The following is a 21,704-nucleotide window of genomic DNA, read 5'->3' on the forward strand; positions in this document are numbered from 1 at the left end:
CCCACTTATTTCAAATACCTTGCAAAAGCATAAAGGGAATATTAGCATCTAAGTATTAAGGACTATGAGGCCATTATATTTATTACACCATCTAATGTTATTTGTGCTTACATGCTTCATCAAATCATCTAAAACAATCACCAAAGAGTCATCATTTTCAATCATCATCCACTATCCTCCACCATGTGATGAGAAAAATGGTATTGTGCATCTATATGCTTCATTTATACACAAAAAATTGGGTTTTGGCCAAGCTAATGACACCTTGACTCTCACATTGAGTTTAAACTATTGCTTGAATAAGGCCACCAATTCAACAAAAACTCTAAAACCAACTCACCTCCTTACAGGCATTACTAATTGTCATGTACTATACCTCTACAATGGATAAATGACTACAACCCATCACTTGCTCATTCAAGTAATAGAAACACTAAATAGGCTAAAGAAATAGCCACTAGTAGATATTTTATGATCTACATCTCCTGTCAAATCTATGTCAACAATCCCTTGTGAGTAATCACCATAGTAGAAGATATAATAATTTATAGTGTTCTGCATTCACCTTAAGTCTCTCTTAATTGTTGTTCAATGCTCTATGCCAATATTAGCCATATAATAATCCCAAGGCTCCCATTACATCACCAATGTCTAGCTTTATGTAAAATATAACATAAATTAGAATATGAAGTAGACTAGTGTAAGGAACATGCAATATATACTCTACATTTAACGGTGAAGACGTATATATTACTTAACTAATAACTTAGTACCCAAGAAAATAGAAACATTTACTAGCATATAATTCTGCATACTAAAATATTACAACACAAATTCAACATACTTAGTCTATCCCAATCAAACATTTCTTATTTCTGTCTCTTTTCAATGCCTAGGATGCATATAGGAACCCCTAATTGTTTATGTTGAAATGTATTGAAATTTTATATACCATATCTCTAATCATCCATTCATTGTTACCAAATATCAACAAATGATCTATGCATAAATTGATAAAAAGAGATTGATTACCATCATAAAGTTTAATTTTTAATAATTAAATAGTTGCTAAGGGGCCCAACGCCCAATACAGTAGAAAGTAAAGTCTATAAACAACATAACACAAAAAATAGGGGAAAAAAGAAACAATTATCGGCACCCCGATGACTACCATCTAGTACATAAAACCAACCCCACCAAAACCAAAGTCCAATATCTGACCAGCTATATAGGCAACCAACATAATTAGGAAATACACTAGATTATAATACATAGCATATGAATTAAACTTTTGAAACCATAATTTTGGAGATCATTGGACACCATATAAGTATTGCTTCAATTTATATGCTAATGAAACCTTGCCTTTTACCACATAGTAGTTGTTAGGCGTTATTCTTTTTCCTACAAATATTATTTAATCTTTCTTTGGTTTATTAGGAGTGGTTAATGTGAATAAACATGGAAAAATACATAATCTACATGTACCACTTTCTAACACATGAGTAATTGAGTCACACACTCCCTTTTGGCTTGTTGTGCCTCCTTCCATAACCACGAGTTTGTTCTTACCTTTAGTAGGTTATAGGGTAATTAATTTTCTCACCCTCTTTTGGCTTTTATGCCACTAATTATAACTTCTTTCTATCTTCACTTAAGGAGGTTATGCTACATATTTTGACATTTATCAAGTAGGTAAAACTTCCCATATTTTATGGGTAGTAGGAGTTAATGCACCTATTGGTAGCTTGGTGAGTGTATGAAGAGTATTCTCAAGTTCTCTTGCATTGTCTATATTGTTCTTTCATTTCAGATTTTGGCTCTACTATTTGATATTCGATTATCTATTAACTGTAGTTGCACATGATCTAGGTCAGACACGAGATTCTAGCCCGATTGTCACTTCCCAAAGAATCTAACATGGTACTGGAACTTGTTGTCTAGTACAGTTAATTTTAATATCTGGCTTTTATAGATTTGAGACTAACTGATAGCTATAATATTAAAAAACCAAGTATTCTCTTCTCCTACATCCTTGCATAGCCCTAATAATAAGTACAACTTAACAAAAGAATAAGCATCCCTATAATCTACTTTGCATAGTTATATTCTTGGGAGGTTTGCGTGATTGTAGCATTTAGGTAATTTTGGCAGAATTTTCAACATTTCCAAAGCATCCAAAAGGTTGGATAAAGTCACAATTGACTTTTTTTTCAAAAACATCAAAGCTTGGAGGACAAAATTAGAAATCAAATGTTAAAATTTAAAAACTTTTACAGGAGCCATTTTAAATTTTGCATTAGAAACTCATTTTTCAGTCACTAGAAAGAAAAAATATTTTTGGCATGCAAAAACCATTTTTAATAAGTTTGGCACCTTCCCTAATTTCAATCTATGTTCTCCTACTCCTATTTCCATACATCAATATATATCCATCCTTATCTATATCCTACCTATATTTATATTCATGCATTCCCATTATTTTTTGTCCTATATTTGCATACATTTACCCATGATCATTGTATTATATATCTTTTTACAACGGACCATTTTTGTAGCATTGAGGATTGATCTTGCTTGGCTTGAATTTTAAGGAAAAATAAATTTGTTTCAAATTTTAAAATTCTCCTCTTTCCTCATAGTCATTGGGAGTTGAGTTTGTAAAACATGGAATTATCTAGCAGGGCTTCAAATTTAAAGACATTAATTGACCATTAAGCAATCATTGACTTATTCGTATATAGAATGAACTTATGAACATTTTCATTTGGAACTTTAAATAGAATAAAAATATTGTATCAAAATCAACATCTAAGTATCTTTATCACAATCGAAAAACTATTCTAATTAAGGGAGTAGGAGAACATGACCATTGATTATTTCACTATCTTTATGATGTAGTTATAAATATACCAAGTCCTTAATAATCAATGAGGAGTATAGAATCTAGCAAATCAAAGAGAAAAAGTATATATTGTGATAGATAAGGTCTAGAGTTATAAATTAGACATGTATAATATAAAATTAATCTACAATCACATAATTAACTTAAAAGGTTAATAATTCCCCATGCAAGTGAATATATTTAGTTGCGTCGTATACAATTACACCGGGTGTGTTCATAGTTTCAAGAAACATTTGCATAAATTAGTTTTTTGAATTACTGGTATGAACATAAATTCAACTATTTCCTATCTATATATTGCAGTTCTTGTGAGATTTACCTAAGAAATGTTTTTAAGTGACAATCGAGATAATATAAACAAACACTGGCTTGACGTTCTACCACTACACTTCAAATTTGAGAAAAATATTATTCGATATTTTCCATATATTCGTCTTTAGTGAAAGATGACAAGAGAGTCTCGGCAAACAAAACTAAAATAACTAAGAAGCCTCATTCCGTGTGCTCATGCTTGCAAAGTAACAGAATTGAGGGATTCCTAAGAATTTGTCTATAATGCACGCATTTGGTCTAACAGCTGGAACCTTTTCTGCAGGTGAGAACACCCGAACTTGCAGTGATAGAGCCCACAATAGAGGAAGGTCTTGCCGCCATACTCGAAGCTTTGGCATAGCTTGAGGATTCTTTAGTCCCTGATGGTGTGAAGAATGCCCCATTTAACATAAGATCTCCCACTGATCTCCAGTTGCCTTCTGTTGAATCTTGGTGCTTTGTAACCTGCACATTACCCATACTATAACTAGACTACAACCGTTGAATACCAAAGATATAAGAGACATGAGATGTACAGGTCTTTTACCTCCTTGTGGAATCGATAATCAGGAGCAAGGAATCTGTTGCCTTGGCTGTTAATGGTGGGGTTTGCACTTCCCCCGATTGCATACATTTCCCAGTGGGTGTAATCATTGTTCACCACATGAAAGTATCCATGTCGACATCTGCATCATAACGTTAATATCTTAAAGACTTGAGCAAATAAACTTCAGCAAGCTGTATATTCGTGGTCTTTGTGCAAGGAATACAGTTTGTTACAAAATTCTATTCACACCTGGGCATACGTTGAACAAGCCCTTCTCCAAAGTGGTTGAAAGCAACTGTTACTTGCATTTTGACGTCCTCGGTGTAGGCGTCGCTGTGTCCTAGGAGCATCACCTGGAAAAAGCCAATAAATATTGGACTTGAGAAATAGCGTTCTATCGACAATTTAATAAATACTCACATTTTTTTCGTTCAAGTCAAGTAATAGGCTTTTAATACCCTACCCTAAAATCCTCGGATAAAAAATACAATTGTGAAACCTAATTTCAAAGAAAAGTATATTTATGGAAGACCAAAAAAGCAGTTTTGAGCACCTTGTCATGGTGAGTGAAAAAGCTGTTTGAAATGGTTATAGCAGTGGAACCCATGATGGCGTCGATCAATCCATCTGCGCAACTTGACAATGAACAGTGGTCAACCCAAATTGCGCTTGATCCAAAGATGGAAATCCCATCTCCATCACTCTTGGTTCTAAACCCATAATGTGTCGGGGAGCTCCTAACATTTGTGTTTCCCGCAGGTTTACAGTCGTGGATATGAACTCCATGAATGATAATATTGGTCACATACTGAATTGTAATGCAAGCTCCATTTGCTATATGAACATTGGCACCTCTACCATCAATAGTCTTATAACTGTTCATGATAAGCTCCTCCTTGAGCTGAATAACCATATCTTTTTGGAAAATAATCCAGAGAGGTTCGGTTTGAATAACAGCGTGCCGCAGAGTGCCAGGTCGAGGATTGACCGGGTCATCGTCATTTGGATCTGTAACTATATAAAATCAGCCATTCTTACCTCCAATGGCGTTTTTGCCAAATCCGATGGCACAATCAGCCAGTCTCTTTCGGTTGTTAACCCAGTTAGGATCACAACGCCAACAGTCATCGATGGGGTTCCCCGTTTCGCACGAGCTCAGCTTTCTTTTCGAATTATTTAAACTCCTGCACAATAGTTCTTGAAGTAAATAATCTCAACTGTCTGTAATATATGCTAGCTATAAAAAAATGCGAGGACTTTGAAATTCTCTTAATTGAACTGACTTAAATATCTTTTCTGTAGTGAATTTTCTTTCATTGAATCTGTCTCAACGACGACAATTGTTAATTATCCAATGGCATGATGATATGGGTGATAGAAATTTGTTCTATAACTGCTGCATACCAACTACAGTTACAAGAATAGTATTATAGAAATTACAGTGAAGAAAACGTCGAGGAACAGCATAAGAATAAATAGAACATTTATAATAAACCTTGTCATTTAAGATTTCATACTAATGTACTAAATTCAATAAGATATTGGATTTCATTTCTATACTACCATAAATAAATTCTCTAAAATTTCTAAATCATCTGAAAGGCGAAATGGTTACCTTTCTACCATTTGAACTACAAGCTCCGGCTTCTCAACATGATATTTATCACTATTCTCAGCCTTAGTCATATTGGAGGGGGTTCTTATTGATTCCACCATTACTAACTTGATGAAAAAGACAGCAAGAAGAAGAAACAATGGCTGTAAGGCTTGTCTGCTCGCCATTTTGGATAGGAGAAAACCTGCAATGGTTGTATTACATGCTATGGCTTTGGGCTATCTTATATACAAAATCATCATGTGCAAAATCTGTAGAGAAGGGGGAATCTTGACCCCGACGTTTGAAAAATTGTTGTGTGCACGTTATCTCCGTGCGATTATTACGGTGGTAATGCACATGACTATAGCGCTTGACTCATAAACAATAGTGAGTAATGATGTGATAGAGCATTCCTCCAACGTTTCTTAGAATGTTTACTCCGACGTTTTTCTGAATTGAGAGTTTTCTCCAAATCTATTTGAAAAACATAGATATAGAAACTTTCATGGATGTGGTGGACGCGGCATTTTATCCGTCTCTGCTTTCCATGGTGACTCCATTGAGTTATTCAGTAGTAACACTTCTTTGGGTTTCACATTAAAACATGAGAAACATTGGCAAAGGTGATATGGCCCACAAGTATGTTTGTCTTTGGTTATAAATGACATTCCTCTTCCGTAATTTGCACGGGGATGGGCGACCAAGTTTGGTATAAAATTCTCGCATGTTGTTCCCGCGCTCACATGGTTCCCGCGCTCTTCATTTTTTTTATCGTGGAAAAAATTAGAATTCCAAAGAATCTAACATATCGAAACTTAATAGATTGTAAATGTATATTTGTAGGATAAACTTCTTTATGTTAACGCAATAAAACATAATGAATGGATGATTATGTTAGAGAAAAATAGGTCGAAGTGAAAATAATTGGAGTTTTATTTGCTATGTGTGACGTCACGAGGATAATTAGGTATAATAGACATATTTATTTTGATCTAATAAGATCATTCATTTCTAGAACTTCTAATTGTGTAGATCTTACTTATAAAAAGGAGCTGTGAATAATAGAAAGCTTTTTAATACTTATAGTTTTTTACTATTAGATGGAGTAATTAATTATGTGAGATTTATATTTTTATCAAATAAAAATCATTTAAATAGCATCAACAAAAGTCCAAATAGTTCTATGTGATTGGATTTGTAAACCATTTTTAGAAGTAGACATCTCACTTTCCATGCCACATAAAATAATATTAAAGTTGAACATGAGTCCTTATATCATAAATTCTATCGAAATTTTCTACCACCTCTTATTATTACAACAATTTTACACTAGATGACTTGTTATTAAATTATAAATACAAAAATAATAAATTATTAAAATGCCTCTTATATGTACTGACATGGAAAATATATTAAATATTTGGTAAATTTGTTTATCTTACTTGAAGCAAACCCAAATACAAGTGAAATTGCTTTGAATATATCAATGTCCATTCACATGATTTAGTAATGTGTGAATTTTGATATTTTTTAATGTTTTGAGACAATAATAATTTCAAACTATAAGGACCTCCATATTATTAAAATAATGATATAGCATAAAATAAGCATTATTCTAAAACATTTAAAATAACATGTTCAAATATATTAGAATGGAAACATGATGTTTAAGTACAAAAGCCATTGACAAGCCCTATCATAAGGAAACAATTTCCTTTACATAGCTTCAAAAGGTCAATTACAAAGAGTACAAAAATTAAGGTAACCCTAACAGGAACTCACGAGACACTATCTCCAACAAGCACACATTGGGTGAGAGCATCATCGAAGAACATATCTACCCAACCACAAATCTTTACACTCCCCTGAAACTCTTCTTGGCATGAAGAATACCTGGCCCAACGCAAAGATGTCGAGAAATCTTAAACAAGTAGGAGTGATGGAATCTATGTAGCATGATATACTCTCTCTCTCTCTCTCTCTCTCTCTCTCTCTCTCTCTCTCTCTCTCTCTCTCTCTCTCTCTCTCTCTCTCTCTCTCTCTATGTTTGTGTGTGTGCGTGTGTGCACGTGCACACACATGCTAATATAACAATATTATGATATGGCAAAGAGTATGAGTTTTAAATGATCAAAAGTAGTAGCATGGTATAATATTAAAATTTGATAAAACATGTTTTTCCCAATGCATCTTTTTAAGTCATTTGTTGATAGATATATAGAGGGTGATACTCAATCCTTATATGGTTCTCCATGTTTAGCACCATCCATTTACACAAACAAGAATTGAATGCACAAGTATACAAAGTAGTCATAGGAAAATAGAAGCATCTAACAAGTATTATCTTCTTGATAATTAAATTTAGCATCAAAATTGATTTCAAACACATTAGTACATAAGAATACCAATAACAAGATTTGTCTAAACATGATCTTGAGAGTATAAAACTCATACAGACACATGTATAAGAGTACAAAAGAAAAGGTAACTATCAATCTATCTAATTAACCTGATATCATGAAAGACATATTAAATGCTAATTCATTATTAAATCTTCTAAATGATATACTTAAAAACTAATTCATGAGTTATTATATGATGCATAAATTCACTAACATTATATCATTAAAATGTTATAAATTGATAATAAATGATTATCATAAATAACTTAGTTTCATTCATTAAATCTAATTGGTTCAAATATTTTGACAATAGAATATATTTTCCATCTTAGAATAAACTTTCTACCTTAGATTTGATTATAATATTCAATATCATATTCATCTAATCACTCCTTTGATTAAAAAGTGTTATCATGATCAAACAATCAAAATATAAGATCAAATCCATTTAATATTTATATATATAGTCATAAACTTTAGAGATGGTTAACCATTTAATGATAAGGAACTATCATCTAGTCAAGAAACTATATGAACATGTCAACATGAGATTAATATGAAATTCCATCCTTATCCTTTACATTTAAAAAAACAAACTATGATATTATCATTAGAGTTTTCACTAAGTCAGAGTTCAATATTCAACAATCACAAAATAAAAAACAAAATTTATTATTTCTATATGGTAAGGGATAAGGGCTTACATCTTACCCTTGACCCAAGAGTCCATTTCTTTCATTACTATCCTTATTATCCTATTTTATATATTAGTCTTGTGATTTTAAAAAGTCTTTCTATTTTTAATCTAAACAAAGTATTGTAGAGGCATTCAAATAATAACTTATTCATCTTAAGATATACAGAAAGAATATATTCAAGTTTAATATTGTTGACTAATGAATTTATTTCTATACGTTTAAAGCTATAACTTAATAAATTTTAAGCTTTAATAACATCTCTACACCTCTTACTTAAATTCTCTTAATAACTACTTGCATTCTTATATTGATATATGCTACTCTATGCATTTATTAATATATAAATAAATATCTATTTTATTGATCTACTACTAATCTAATTATAAATAAATGGTAATAATCAATGGATGGATTTAGTCAAGCTAAGGATTACTGGCTATACTCTTGGGTTGACCTAAACAAATCCATGAGTAATAATATGCTAATGATTATAATTAAAGTGTGAGTTAATGTATTCAAATACAATTCATTAATAGCTAAATTTTATTACAAAAATATCATTCTAAATTACTTCAAAGAATTATTACAAAGGAAACGTATTTATGAAATTCAAAACTTATAAATCCAAATTTTTAAACTATCCAAAATAACCAATAAACTTTTACATTGTTAGACAATATAGGATAACTTGTTACTGCTACACGGATTTGATTTTTGTCTTGAACAAAGATACATTATGAATAAAGGAAGATTGCACAAAGTGACATAAATAGAAGGTCATTTCCAAGGAAATCTAGATAGTTCTTTTCAATGAAAATAAAAGAAATAGTGGTTGTTGTTCTTAATAGAATGCATATATTATGTGCGTTAATCACACATAGACACTTAGAGAATGGTAATCAGTAGACACCAATTCCAAATTAATTACCCTTGATAACTTCTCCAAACATCATAGAAACTGATAAGATAAGATAAGAGGACATCAACACAAAATAATACTAGATTTATGTAGAAACTTAAGGGGAAAACCATGGTGAGAAAAGCTTCTTGGATCTAATATGCAAATCTAGCCTCATAAACTAAATAATAAACTTATAATATTTTGTATGCATCAACCCATAGGAGACACCAATCCTTGAGTCTAAGAAGTGAACACCAACTATAATCATGAGGTGCCAACCTTAAATACAATAATAGTACATGAAAGATATGATATGCAGATCTTCAAGGATGAAGCTTTAGGGTCACCTTGATCTAATCAACTTTTGACAACCCTCTCAAAGTGCATGAGACCTTCAATTGATTTTGCCCACTTAACCTAAAATTTAGTTGACAACTTACACAACTTTTGCGATGGTTATTAGTTCTACTAGCAATAATTACTCTTTAAATGAATCCAATTACACTTATACATCCCTACATTATATATAATCACAACTCATCTTATAACTTATTTACAACATTCACACATTTGACACATGCATACTTTAGACCAAACATATAAAAGGCTTAAACCAAGATCCAACATGCTACTTCAAGAGTTGGATGATGCTATTCTTTACGAAAAATAATTAGTTGGTCCTAGTACACTTTCACATGCTTCCTATAGTTGGTTCATAGTGCTATAATTTGACCCATTCATAAAAAAATTCATAATATATTGTGAAGTGATCTCTATGAGCATAATGTTGACCCTAACTTTTCATGTTATTGAATTCCACCTTTGCACCTTGAATAGACTTGTCTTTGTGTGTAGCCTTATTTATCTTCCAACATACAAGCCTCAAAATATAACTATGGTAGAATGTGGTATAAAATAATGTGCTAGTGGATATAGTTTTTGAGGAATGAACTTCATATACACATCACAAATACTTCCAAATCCTTCAACAATAAAAAATTGATTAAGATGATACTAGTGACATACTATATTGAATGATGTATTTAACATAACTTGACTCTATTTATCTAGATCAATAATTATTTGATATGACATAATATTAATTAAAATTATTGTAATTTTTGAAAACTGGATATTGAGGGTAACATAATGATAATTTATACAAAAACCTTAACTACCTCCTTTGACATTAATGAAAATATAAATTTCAACAATCTCCTCCTTTGTCATTGGTTCCAAACATGAAAAATGCTACTAATAAAATACTCCTTGTAATGGAAATTAGGGGCTCCCCTTGTGTAGAAAATTTGCTTCCATTGTAATTGGACTTTCATTCTTCTCAAGTTTGGCTTTGTGCTCTTGTAATTGGACTTTCATTCTCTCTCTCTCTCTCTCTCTCTCTCTCTCTCTCTCTCTCTCTCTCTCTCTCTCAATCCTTTCTTCCCCAAATGGTGTAGAATTTTGGCTTCCTTTCTCCCACTTTGACATCAATGACAAATATCCACTTTGATTCTTGGTCTTCAAGGAAAAATTAATCTACTAATACCTTTTGTAATTTTTTTCACAATACCACCAAGACTACTTGCAGTGAGGAGTCAACACTCCTCCTCAACATATACTAACTTCCCCTTCATTTAAGAGGGGGGCGATACCACTACCAAATTCTAGCCAAGATATTAAATTGTCTCCTTTCGAAAAGGTTTTGTAATGATCTCTCCTTTGTTTCAACATATTCTATCTTCACTTGTTTCCTTGCAACCTTCTCTCTTAGATAGTGATACTTAATTGAGATATGGGTTTTTCCGTGAATGTGTTACCCAATCATTTGAAATGTTTATAGTACTTGTATTGTAACAAAGGATTGGCATGGGTTCTTCAAATTCAATCTCCATCTGCTACAATGTCTTTTTTTATCTATAAAACCTAAATGCAACAAGAAACTATTGCAATATATTTTGCTTCTACCATAGACTAAGATACAAAATCCTTGTTTTAGCTCAACCATGATATAAGGCTATCACCGATAAAGAAAGCTATGCCACTTGTACTATTCTTTCTATGAAAGACCATTTGGGAGAAGAGAAGACATTACCTCATCAAGCACAAAATTTAAAGTAGTGCTTCAAATGTTCATCAATAGATTGCTCCATATGTGTAGAAAAGAATGTCATAAGACCATTCCTATAACTTCTTCCTCCATCTTTTGTTTACAATAGTGTTAAATGAATTAAAGTGCTCAACAACTTAATCCATATCAACCACCCTCAAATAATACTACTTACATAGAAGATGCTTGTTCACCAACGATATGGTGTGGTACAACTTTCCTAACTTTATAAAAAGGGGTTGTAGAGGATTCATGTACAACATTGAGGAGCAATAAATTTCCCAGACATAGCCAAATAAGATTACTATATTAACTATCTAAGACAACCCAGTTTTCATCCTTCATGCCTGTTGTTTTACTTCTAATGAAATCTTTCCATAGATCTCAAACCCACTGACCCTGATAGCACAGAGGTTCCATTCTCGTACCCAGTCCATAAATAACTGAATAGCCTGTTACATTTTGAAGGCCAATTCAACAAGAACCTGTTGCCACGTCCAGATCTCTAAGGCAGCCCAAGAACTACAAGGATATCATGCGTCTCACATAGAAAAAGAAGTCCCATTACTACCACTGGCCTGATATTCTACCAAGCATCACCAGCTCCTCTACAACTTCCATAAAATATAACGCGCCAACTATACTAAATCCAACTCTAGTTTATATTCTTTAAATTTGGTAAATACAAAGAAGCTTAATACCGACCTCACAACATGCTTTGCAACAATTCAACTGGTCATAGTCAAGATGGGTATGAGACATTGACCATCTACGTCAAACTTTAATTAAGGCCGACTCTCGATGTTATGTGTGCACACTTGAAGAGTATCTCCATGCTTTTTCACAAATAACAAATTTCTTGTGTGTTGAAAAAAAGGCACATGGATTTTACAACAATCTATTCCGCATGGTTGTTTTTGCTATGTTGTTCGATGATAAAAGATCAGAACGAACTCCATATAGCACATGTAGCTTTTGACTTCGTCGTGGGACATGGGATCCACATTTTCTTATAGTTGGTGGTCTCCTCCATCCCTCATCAACTAAAATTATTTTCGTATCACAAATCTAAATGTAGTTTTTAAATAAAAAGAAAAGTTTTTGCAGCCACACGAATTTGCATGGGGCCATTACATTATTTGTACGCTGGAATGCTAGTACAACCTCGTTTCCAAAAGCAAATAAAATCTTGATGAAAGTATGCTTAGAAGAATTAAAGGAATAAAAATAATAGTCCAATGCACTCCGTGCGTGACGGTAATGTAGACCATGAAATCTCATGAGTAAATTCATGCACGTCCTCCAATCTGCGTATATTTATTAGTTGGGGATGGAAGGCAAGCATGCATAATGAAATAATCACGATGCTCAAGTAGTCAAATTTCGATTGCTGGTACTCCCTTATTTGGTAAAAGTTCAAAATTAAGGACCTTTAGGAAGGCCATTCAAGTTAATATACCCCTCTTTTCCAAGCGACTTGCATAATTTAGCTGATTTTACCTTTGATATAGAACTATAAGGTTAGATCTTGTCCAATTCTAAGTGGCTGGTACAAGTCTAACACGAATATGATAGTAGAAACATACCACACACTAACAGTGATAACAAAAATACATGTAAAATTTAACTATTAAATAATTAGATATGAACAAAATATGGTTGAGACAATGGTTTTCTAGAATTCTCCCACTTATTTCAAATACCTTGCAAAAGCATAAAGGGAATATTAGCATCTAAGTATTAAGGACTATGAGGCCATTATATTTATTACACCATCTAATGTTATTTGTGCTTACATGCTTCATCAAATCATCTAAAACAATCACCAAAGAGTCATCATTTTCAATCATCATCCACTATCCTCCACCATGTGATGAGAAAAATGGTATTGTGCATCTATATGCTTCATTTATACACAAAAAATTGGGTTTTGGCCAAGCTAATGACACCTTGACTCTCACATTGAGTTTAAACTATTGCTTGAATAAGGCCACCAATTCAACAAAAACTCTAAAACCAACTCACCTCCTTACAGGCATTACTAATTGTCATGTACTATACCTCTACAATGGATAAATGACTACAACCCATCACTTGCTCATTCAAGTAATAGAAACACTAAATAGGCTAAAGAAATAGCCACTAGTAGATATTTTATGATCTACATCTCCTGTCAAATCTATGTCAACAATCCCTTGTGAGTAATCACCATAGTAGAAGATATAATAATTTATAGTGTTCTGCATTCACCTTAAGTCTCTCTTAATTGTTGTTCAATGCTCTATGCCAATATTAGCCATATAATAATCCCAAGGCTCCCATTACATCACCAATGTCTAGCTTTATGTAAAATATAACATAAATTAGAATATGAAGTAGACTAGTGTAAGGAACATGCAATATATACTCTACATTTAACGGTGAAGACGTATATATTACTTAACTAATAACTTAGTACCCAAGAAAATAGAAACATTTACTAGCATATAATTCTGCATACTAAAATATTACAACACAAATTCAACATACTTAGTCTATCCCAATCAAACATTTCTTATTTCTGTCTCTTTTCAATGCCTAGGATGCATATAGGAACCCCTAATTGTTTATGTTGAAATGTATTGAAATTTTATATACCATATCTCTAATCATCCATTCATTGTTACCAAATATCAACAAATGATCTATGCATAAATTGATAAAAAGAGATTGATTACCATCATAAAGTTTAATTTTTAATAATTAAATAGTTGCTAAGGGGCCCAACGCCCAATACAGTAGAAAGTAAAGTCTATAAACAACATAACACAAAAAATAGGGGAAAAAAGAAACAATTATCGGCACCCCGATGACTACCATCTAGTACATAAAACCAACCCCACCAAAACCAAAGTCCAATATCTGACCAGCTATATAGGCAACCAACATAATTAGGAAATACACTAGATTATAATACATAGCATATGAATTAAACTTTTGAAACCATAATTTTGGAGATCATTGGACACCATATAAGTATTGCTTCAATTTATATGCTAATGAAACCTTGCCTTTTACCACATAGTAGTTGTTAGGCGTTATTCTTTTTCCTACAAATATTATTTAATCTTTCTTTGGTTTATTAGGAGTGGTTAATGTGAATAAACATGGAAAAATACATAATCTACATGTACCACTTTCTAACACATGAGTAATTGAGTCACACACTCCCTTTTGGCTTGTTGTGCCTCCTTCCATAACCACGAGTTTGTTCTTACCTTTAGTAGGTTATAGGGTAATTAATTTTCTCACCCTCTTTTGGCTTTTATGCCACTAATTATAACTTCTTTCTATCTTCACTTAAGGAGGTTATGCTACATATTTTGACATTTATCAAGTAGGTAAAACTTCCCATATTTTATGGGTAGTAGGAGTTAATGCACCTATTGGTAGCTTGGTGAGTGTATGAAGAGTATTCTCAAGTTCTCTTGCATTGTCTATATTGTTCTTTCATTTCAGATTTTGGCTCTACTATTTGATATTCGATTATCTATTAACTGTAGTTGCACATGATCTAGGTCAGACACGAGATTCTAGCCCGATTGTCACTTCCCAAAGAATCTAACATGGTACTGGAACTTGTTGTCTAGTACAGTTAATTTTAATATCTGGCTTTTATAGATTTGAGACTAACTGATAGCTATAATATTAAAAAACCAAGTATTCTCTTCTCCTACATCCTTGCATAGCCCTAATAATAAGTACAACTTAACAAAAGAATAAGCATCCCTATAATCTACTTTGCATAGTTATATTCTTGGGAGGTTTGCGTGATTGTAGCATTTAGGTAATTTTGGCAGAATTTTCAACATTTCCAAAGCATCCAAAAGGTTGGATAAAGTCACAATTGACTTTTTTTTCAAAAACATCAAAGCTTGGAGGACAAAATTAGAAATCAAATGTTAAAATTTAAAAACTTTTACAGGAGCCATTTTAAATTTTGCATTAGAAACTCATTTTTCAGTCACTAGAAAGAAAAAATATTTTTGGCATGCAAAAACCATTTTTAATAAGTTTGGCACCTTCCCTAATTTCAATCTATGTTCTCCTACTCCTATTTCCATACATCAATATATATCCATCCTTATCTATATCCTACCTATATTTATATTCATGCATTCCCATTATTTTTTGTCCTATATTTGCATACATTTACCCATGATCATTGTATTATATATCTTTTTACAACGGACCATTTTTGTAGCATTGAGGATTGATCTTGCTTGGCTTGAATTTTAAGGAAAAATAAATTTGTTTCAAATTTTAAAATTCTCCTCTTTCCTCATAGTCATTGGGAGTTGAGTTTGTAAAACATGGAATTATCTAGCAGGGCTTCAAATTTAAAGACATTAATTGACCATTAAGCAATCATTGACTTATTCGTATATAGAATGAACTTATGAACATTTTCATTTGGAACTTTAAATAGAATAAAAATATTGTATCAAAATCAACATCTAAGTATCTTTATCACAATCGAAAAACTATTCTAATTAAGGGAGTAGGAGAACATGACCATTGATTATTTCACTATCTTTATGATGTAGTTATAAATATACCAAGTCCTTAATAATCAATGAGGAGTATAGAATCTAGCAAATCAAAGAGAAAAAGTATATATTGTGATAGATAAGGTCTAGAGTTATAAATTAGACATGTATAATATAAAATTAATCTACAATCACATAATTAACTTAAAAGGTTAATAATTCCCCATGCAAGTGAATATATTTAGTTGCGTCGTATACAATTACACCGGGTGTGTTCATAGTTTCAAGAAACATTTGCATAAATTAGTTTTTTGAATTACTGGTATGAACATAAATTCAACTATTTCCTATCTATATATTGCAGTTCTTGTGAGATTTACCTAAGAAATGTTTTTAAGTGACAATCGAGATAATATAAACAAACACTGGCTTGACGTTCTACCACTACACTTCAAATTTGAGAAAAATATTATTCGATATTTTCCATATATTCGTCTTTAGTGAAAGATGACAAGAGAGTCTCGGCAAACAAAACTAAAATAACTAAGAAGCCTCATTCCGTGTGCTCATGCTTGCAAAGTAACAGAATTGAGGGATTCCTAAGAATTTGTCTATAATGCACGCATTTGGTCTAACAGCTGGAACCTTTTCTGCAGGTGAGAACACCCAAACTTGCAGTGATAGAGCCCACAATAGAGGAAGGTCTTGCCGCCATACTCGAAGCTTTGGCATAGCTTGAGGATTCTTTAGTCCCTGATGGTGTGAAGAATGCCCCATTTAACATAAGATCTCCCACTGATCTCCAGTTGCCTTCTGTTGAATCTTGGTGCTTTGTAACCTGCACATTACCCATACTATAACTAGACTACAACCGTTGAATACCAAAGATATAAGAGACATGAGATGTACAGGTCTTTTACCTCCTTGTGGAATCGATAATCAGGAGCAAGGAATCTGTTGCCTTGGCTGTTAATGGTGGGGTTTGCACTTCCCCCGATTGCATACATTTCCCAGTGGGTGTAATCATTGTTCACCACATGAAAGTATCCATGTCGACATCTGCATCATAACGTTAATATCTTAAAGACTTGAGCAAATAAACTTCAGCAAGCTGTATATTCGTGGTCTTTGTGCAAGGAATACAGTTTGTTACAAAATTCTATTCACACCTGGGCATACGTTGAACAAGCCCTTCTCCAAAGTGGTTGAAAGCAACTGTTACTTGCATTTTGACGTCCTCGGTGTAGGCGTCGCTGTGTCCTAGGAGCATCACCTGGAAAAAGCCAATAAATATTGGACTTGAGAAATAGCGTTCTATCGACAATTTAATAAATACTCACATTTTTTTCGTTCAAGTCAAGTAATAGGCTTTTAATACCCTACCCTAAAATCCTCGGATAAAAAATACAATTGTGAAACCTAATTTCAAAGAAAAGTATATTTATGGAAGACCAAAAAAGCAGTTTTGAGCACCTTGTCATGGTGAGTGAAAAAGCTGTTTGAAATGGTTATAGCAGTGGAACCCATGATGGCGTCGATCAATCCATCTGCGCAACTTGACAATGAACAGTGGTCAACCCAAATTGCGCTTGATCCAAAGATGGAAATCCCATCTCCATCACTCTTGGTTCTAAACCCATAATGTGTCGGGGAGCTCCTAACATTTGTGTTTCCCGCAGGTTTACAGTCGTGGATATGAACTCCATGAATGATAATATTGGTCACATACTGAATTGTAATGCAAGCTCCATTTGCTATATGAACATTGGCACCTCTACCATCAATAGTCTTATAACTGTTCATGATAAGCTCCTCCTTGAGCTGAATAACCATATCTTTTTGGAAAATAATCCAGAGAGGTTCGGTTTGAATAACAGCGTGCCGCAGAGTGCCAGGTCGAGGATTGACCGGGTCATCGTCATTTGGATCTGTAACTATATAAAATCTGCCATTCTTACCTCCAATGGCGTTTTTGCCAAATCCGATGGCACAATCAGCCAGTCTCTTTCGGTTGTTAACCCAGTTAGGATCACAACGCCAACAGTCATCGATGGGGTTCCCCGTTTCGCACGAGCTCAGCTTTCTTTTCGAATTATTTAAACTCCTGCACAATAGTTCTTGAAGTAAATAATCTCAACTGTCTGTAATATATGCTAGCTATAAAAAAATGCGAGGACTTTGAAATTCTCTTAATTGAACTGACTTAAATATCTTTTCTGTAGTGAATTTTCTTTCATTGAATCTGTCTCAACGACGACAATTGTTAATTATCCAATGGCATGATGATATGGGTGATAGAAATTTGTTCTATAACTGCTGCATACCAACTACAGTTACAAGAATAGTATTATAGAAATTACAGTGAAGAAAACGTCGAGGAACAGCATAAGAATAAATAGAACATTTATAATAAACCTTGTCATTTAAGATTTCATACTAATGTACTAAATTCAATAAGATATTGGATTTCATTTCTATACTACCATAAATAAATTCTCTAAAATTTCTAAATCATCTGAAAGGCGAAATGGTTACCTTTCTACCATTTGAACTACAAGCTCCGGCTTCTCAACATGATATTTATCACTATTCTCAGCCTTAGTCATATTGGAGGGGGTTCTTATTGATTCCACCATTACTAACTTGATGAAAAAGACAGCAAGAAGAAGAAACAATGGCTGTAAGGCTTGTCTGCTCGCCATTTTGGATAGGAGAAAACCTGCAATGGTTGTATTACATGCTATGGCTTTGGGCTATCTTATATACAAAATCATCATGTGCAAAATCTGTAGAGAAGGGGGAATCTTGACCCCGACGTTTGAAAAATTGTTGTGTGCACGTTATCTCCGTGCGATTATTACGGTGGTAATGCACATGACTATAGCGCTTGACTCATAAACAATAGTGAGTAATGATGTGATAGAGCATTCCTCCAACGTTTCTTAGAATGTTTACTCCGACGTTTTTCTGAATTGAGAGTTTTCTCCAAATCTATTTGAAAAACATAGATATAGAAACTTTCATGGATGTGGTGGACGCGGCATTTTATCCGTCTCTGCTTTCCATGGTGACTCCATTGAGTTATTCAGTAGTAACACTTCTTTGGGTTTCACATTAAAACATGAGAAACATTGGCAAAGGTGATATGGCCCACAAGTATGTTTGTCTTTGGTTATAAATGACATTCCTCTTCCGTAATTTGCACGGGGATGGGCGACCAAGTTTGGTATAAAATTCTCGCATGTTGTTCCCGCGCTCACATGGTTCCCGCGCTCTTCATTTTTTTTATCGTGGAAAAAATTAGAATTCCAAAGAATCTAACATATCGAAACTTAATAGATTGTAAATGTATATTTGTAGGATAAACTTCTTTATGTTAACGCAATAAAACATAATGAATGGATGATTATTTTAGAGAAAAATAGGTCGAAGTGAAAATAATTGGAGTTTTATTTGCTATGTGTGACGTCACGAGGATAATTAGGTATAATAGACATATTTATTTTGATCTAATAAGATCATTCATTTCTAGAACTTCTAATTGTGTAGATCTTACTTATAAAAAGGAGCTGTGAATAATAGAAAGCTTTTTAATACTTATAGTTTTTTACTATTAGATGGAGTAATTAATTATGTGAGATTTATATTTTTATCAAATAAAAATCATTTAAACAGCATCAACAAAAGTCCAAATAGTTCTATGTGATTGGATTTGTAAACCATTTTTAGAAGTAGACATCTCACTTTCCATGCCACATAAAATAATATTAAAGTTGAACATGAGTCCTTATATCATAAATTCTATCGAAATTTTCTACCACCTCTTATTATTACAACAATTTTACACTAGATGACTTGTTATTAAATTATAAATACAAAAATAATAAATTATTAAAATGCCTCTTACATGTACTGACATGGAAAATATATTAAATATTTGGTAAATTTGTTTATCTTACATGAAGCAAACCCAAATACAAGTGAAATTGCTTTGAATATATCAATGTCCATTCACATGATTTAGTAATGTGTCAATTTTGATATTTTTTAATGTTTTGAGACAATAATAATTTCAAACTATAAGGACCTCCATATTATTAAAATAATGATATAGCATAAAATAAGCATTATTCTAAAACATTTAAAATAACATGTTCAAATATATTAGAATGGAAACATGATGTTTAAGTACAAAAGCCATTGACAAGCCCTATCATAAGGAAACAATTTCCTTTACATAGCTTCAAAAGGTCAATTACAAAGAGTACAAAAATTAAGGTAACCCTAACAGGAACTCACGAGACACTATCTCCAACAAGCACACATTGGGTGAGAGCATCATCGAAGAACATATCTACCCAACCACAAATCTTTACACTCCCCTGAAACTCTTCTTGGCATGAAGAATACCTGGCCCAACGCAAAGATGTCGAGAAATCTTAAACAAGTAGGAGTGATGGAATCTATGTAGCATGATATACTCTCTCTCTCTCTCTCTCTCTCTCTCTCTCTCTCTCTCTCTCTGTCTCTCTATGTTTGTGTGTGTGCGTGTGTGCACGTGCACACACATGCTAATATAACAATATTATGATATGGCAAAGAGTATGAGTTTTAAATGATCAAAAGTAGTAGCATGGTATAATATTAAAATTTGATAAAACATGTTTTTCCCAATGCATCTTTTTAAGTCATTTGTTGATAGATATATAGAGGGTGATACTCAATCCTTATATGGTTCTCCATGTTTAGCACCATCCATTTACACAAACAAGAATTGAATGCACAAGTATACAAAGTAGTCATAGGAAAATAGAAGCATCTAACAAGTATTATCTTCTTGATAATTAAATTTAGCATCAAAATTGATTTCAAACACATTAGTACATAAGAATACCAATAACAAGATTTGTCTAAACATGATCTTGAGAGTATAAAACTCATACAAACACATGTATAAGAGTACAAAAGAAAAGGTAACTATCAATCTATCTAATTAACCTGATATCATGAAAGACATATTAAATGCTAATTCATTATTAAATCTTCTAAATGATATACTTAAAAACTAATTCATGAGTTATTATATGATGCATAAATTCACTAACATTATATCATTAAAATGTTATAAATTGATAATAAATGATTATCATAAATAACTTAGTTTCATTCATTAAATCTAATTGGTTCAAATATTTTGACAATAGAATATATTTTCCATCTTAGAATAAACTTTCTACCTTAGATTTGATTATAATATTCAATATCATATTCATCTAATCACTCCTTTGATTAAAAAGTGTTATCATGATCAAACAATCAAAATATAAGATCAAATCCATTTAATATTTATATATATAGTCATAAACTTTAGAGATGGTTAACCATTTAATGATAAGGAACTATCATCTAGTCAAGAAACTATATGAACATGTCAACATGAGATTAATATGAAATTCCATCCTTATCCTTTACATTTAAAAAAACAAACTATGATATTATCATTAGAGTTTTCACTAAGTCAGAGTTCAATATTCAACAATCACAAAATAAAAAACAAAATTTATTATTTCTATATGGTAAGGGATAAGGGCTTACATCTTACCCTTGACCCAAGAGTCCATTTCTTTCATTACTATCCTTATTATCCTATTTTATATATTAGTCTTGTGATTTTAAAAAGTCTTTCTATTTTTAATCTAAACAAAG

General features: G+C 32.4%; 1 protein-coding gene and 1 pseudogene across 1 annotated transcript; both read right to left on the reverse strand.

Moving 5' to 3' along the window:
* Nucleotides 1-3,475: 3,475 nt before the first annotated feature.
* On the reverse strand, nt 3,476-5,546 carry LOC131874350 (probable pectate lyase 18; annotated as a pseudogene).
* Nucleotides 5,547-16,629: 11,083 nt separating this feature from the next.
* Nucleotides 16,630-18,700, reverse strand: LOC131874351 (probable pectate lyase 18). Its single transcript, XM_059217684.1, has 5 exons — nt 18,534-18,700; nt 17,472-18,102; nt 17,168-17,271; nt 16,919-17,057; nt 16,630-16,836 (listed from the first exon to the last, which is right to left on the reverse strand). The coding sequence occupies exons 1-5, from the start codon at nt 18,698-18,700 to the stop codon at nt 16,630-16,632; spliced, it is 1,248 nt and encodes a 415-aa protein (XP_059073667.1).
* Between the last annotated feature and the right edge of the window lie 3,004 nt (nt 18,701-21,704).

Source organism: Cryptomeria japonica, chromosome 3 (genome assembly GCF_030272615.1).
Source record: "Cryptomeria japonica chromosome 3, Sugi_1.0, whole genome shotgun sequence".
Lineage (NCBI taxonomy): Eukaryota > Viridiplantae > Streptophyta > Pinopsida > Cupressales > Cupressaceae > Cryptomeria > Cryptomeria japonica.

Bases quoted from the DNA above. Each gene is read 5' to 3' on its own strand.
- LOC131874351 (XM_059217684.1), bottom strand. From the start codon at position 18,700: ATGGCGAGCAGACAAGCCTTACAGCCATTGTTTCTTCTTCTTGCTGTC. The intron at 17,272-17,471 runs GTGCTCAAAACT...GGCTTTTTCCAG, and splicing joins TTTTCACTCACCATGACAAG to GTGATGCTCCTAGGACACAG. The intron at 16,837-16,918 runs GTAAAAGACCTG...GGTAATGTGCAG, and splicing joins ATTATCGATTCCACAAGGAG to GTTACAAAGCACCAAGATTC.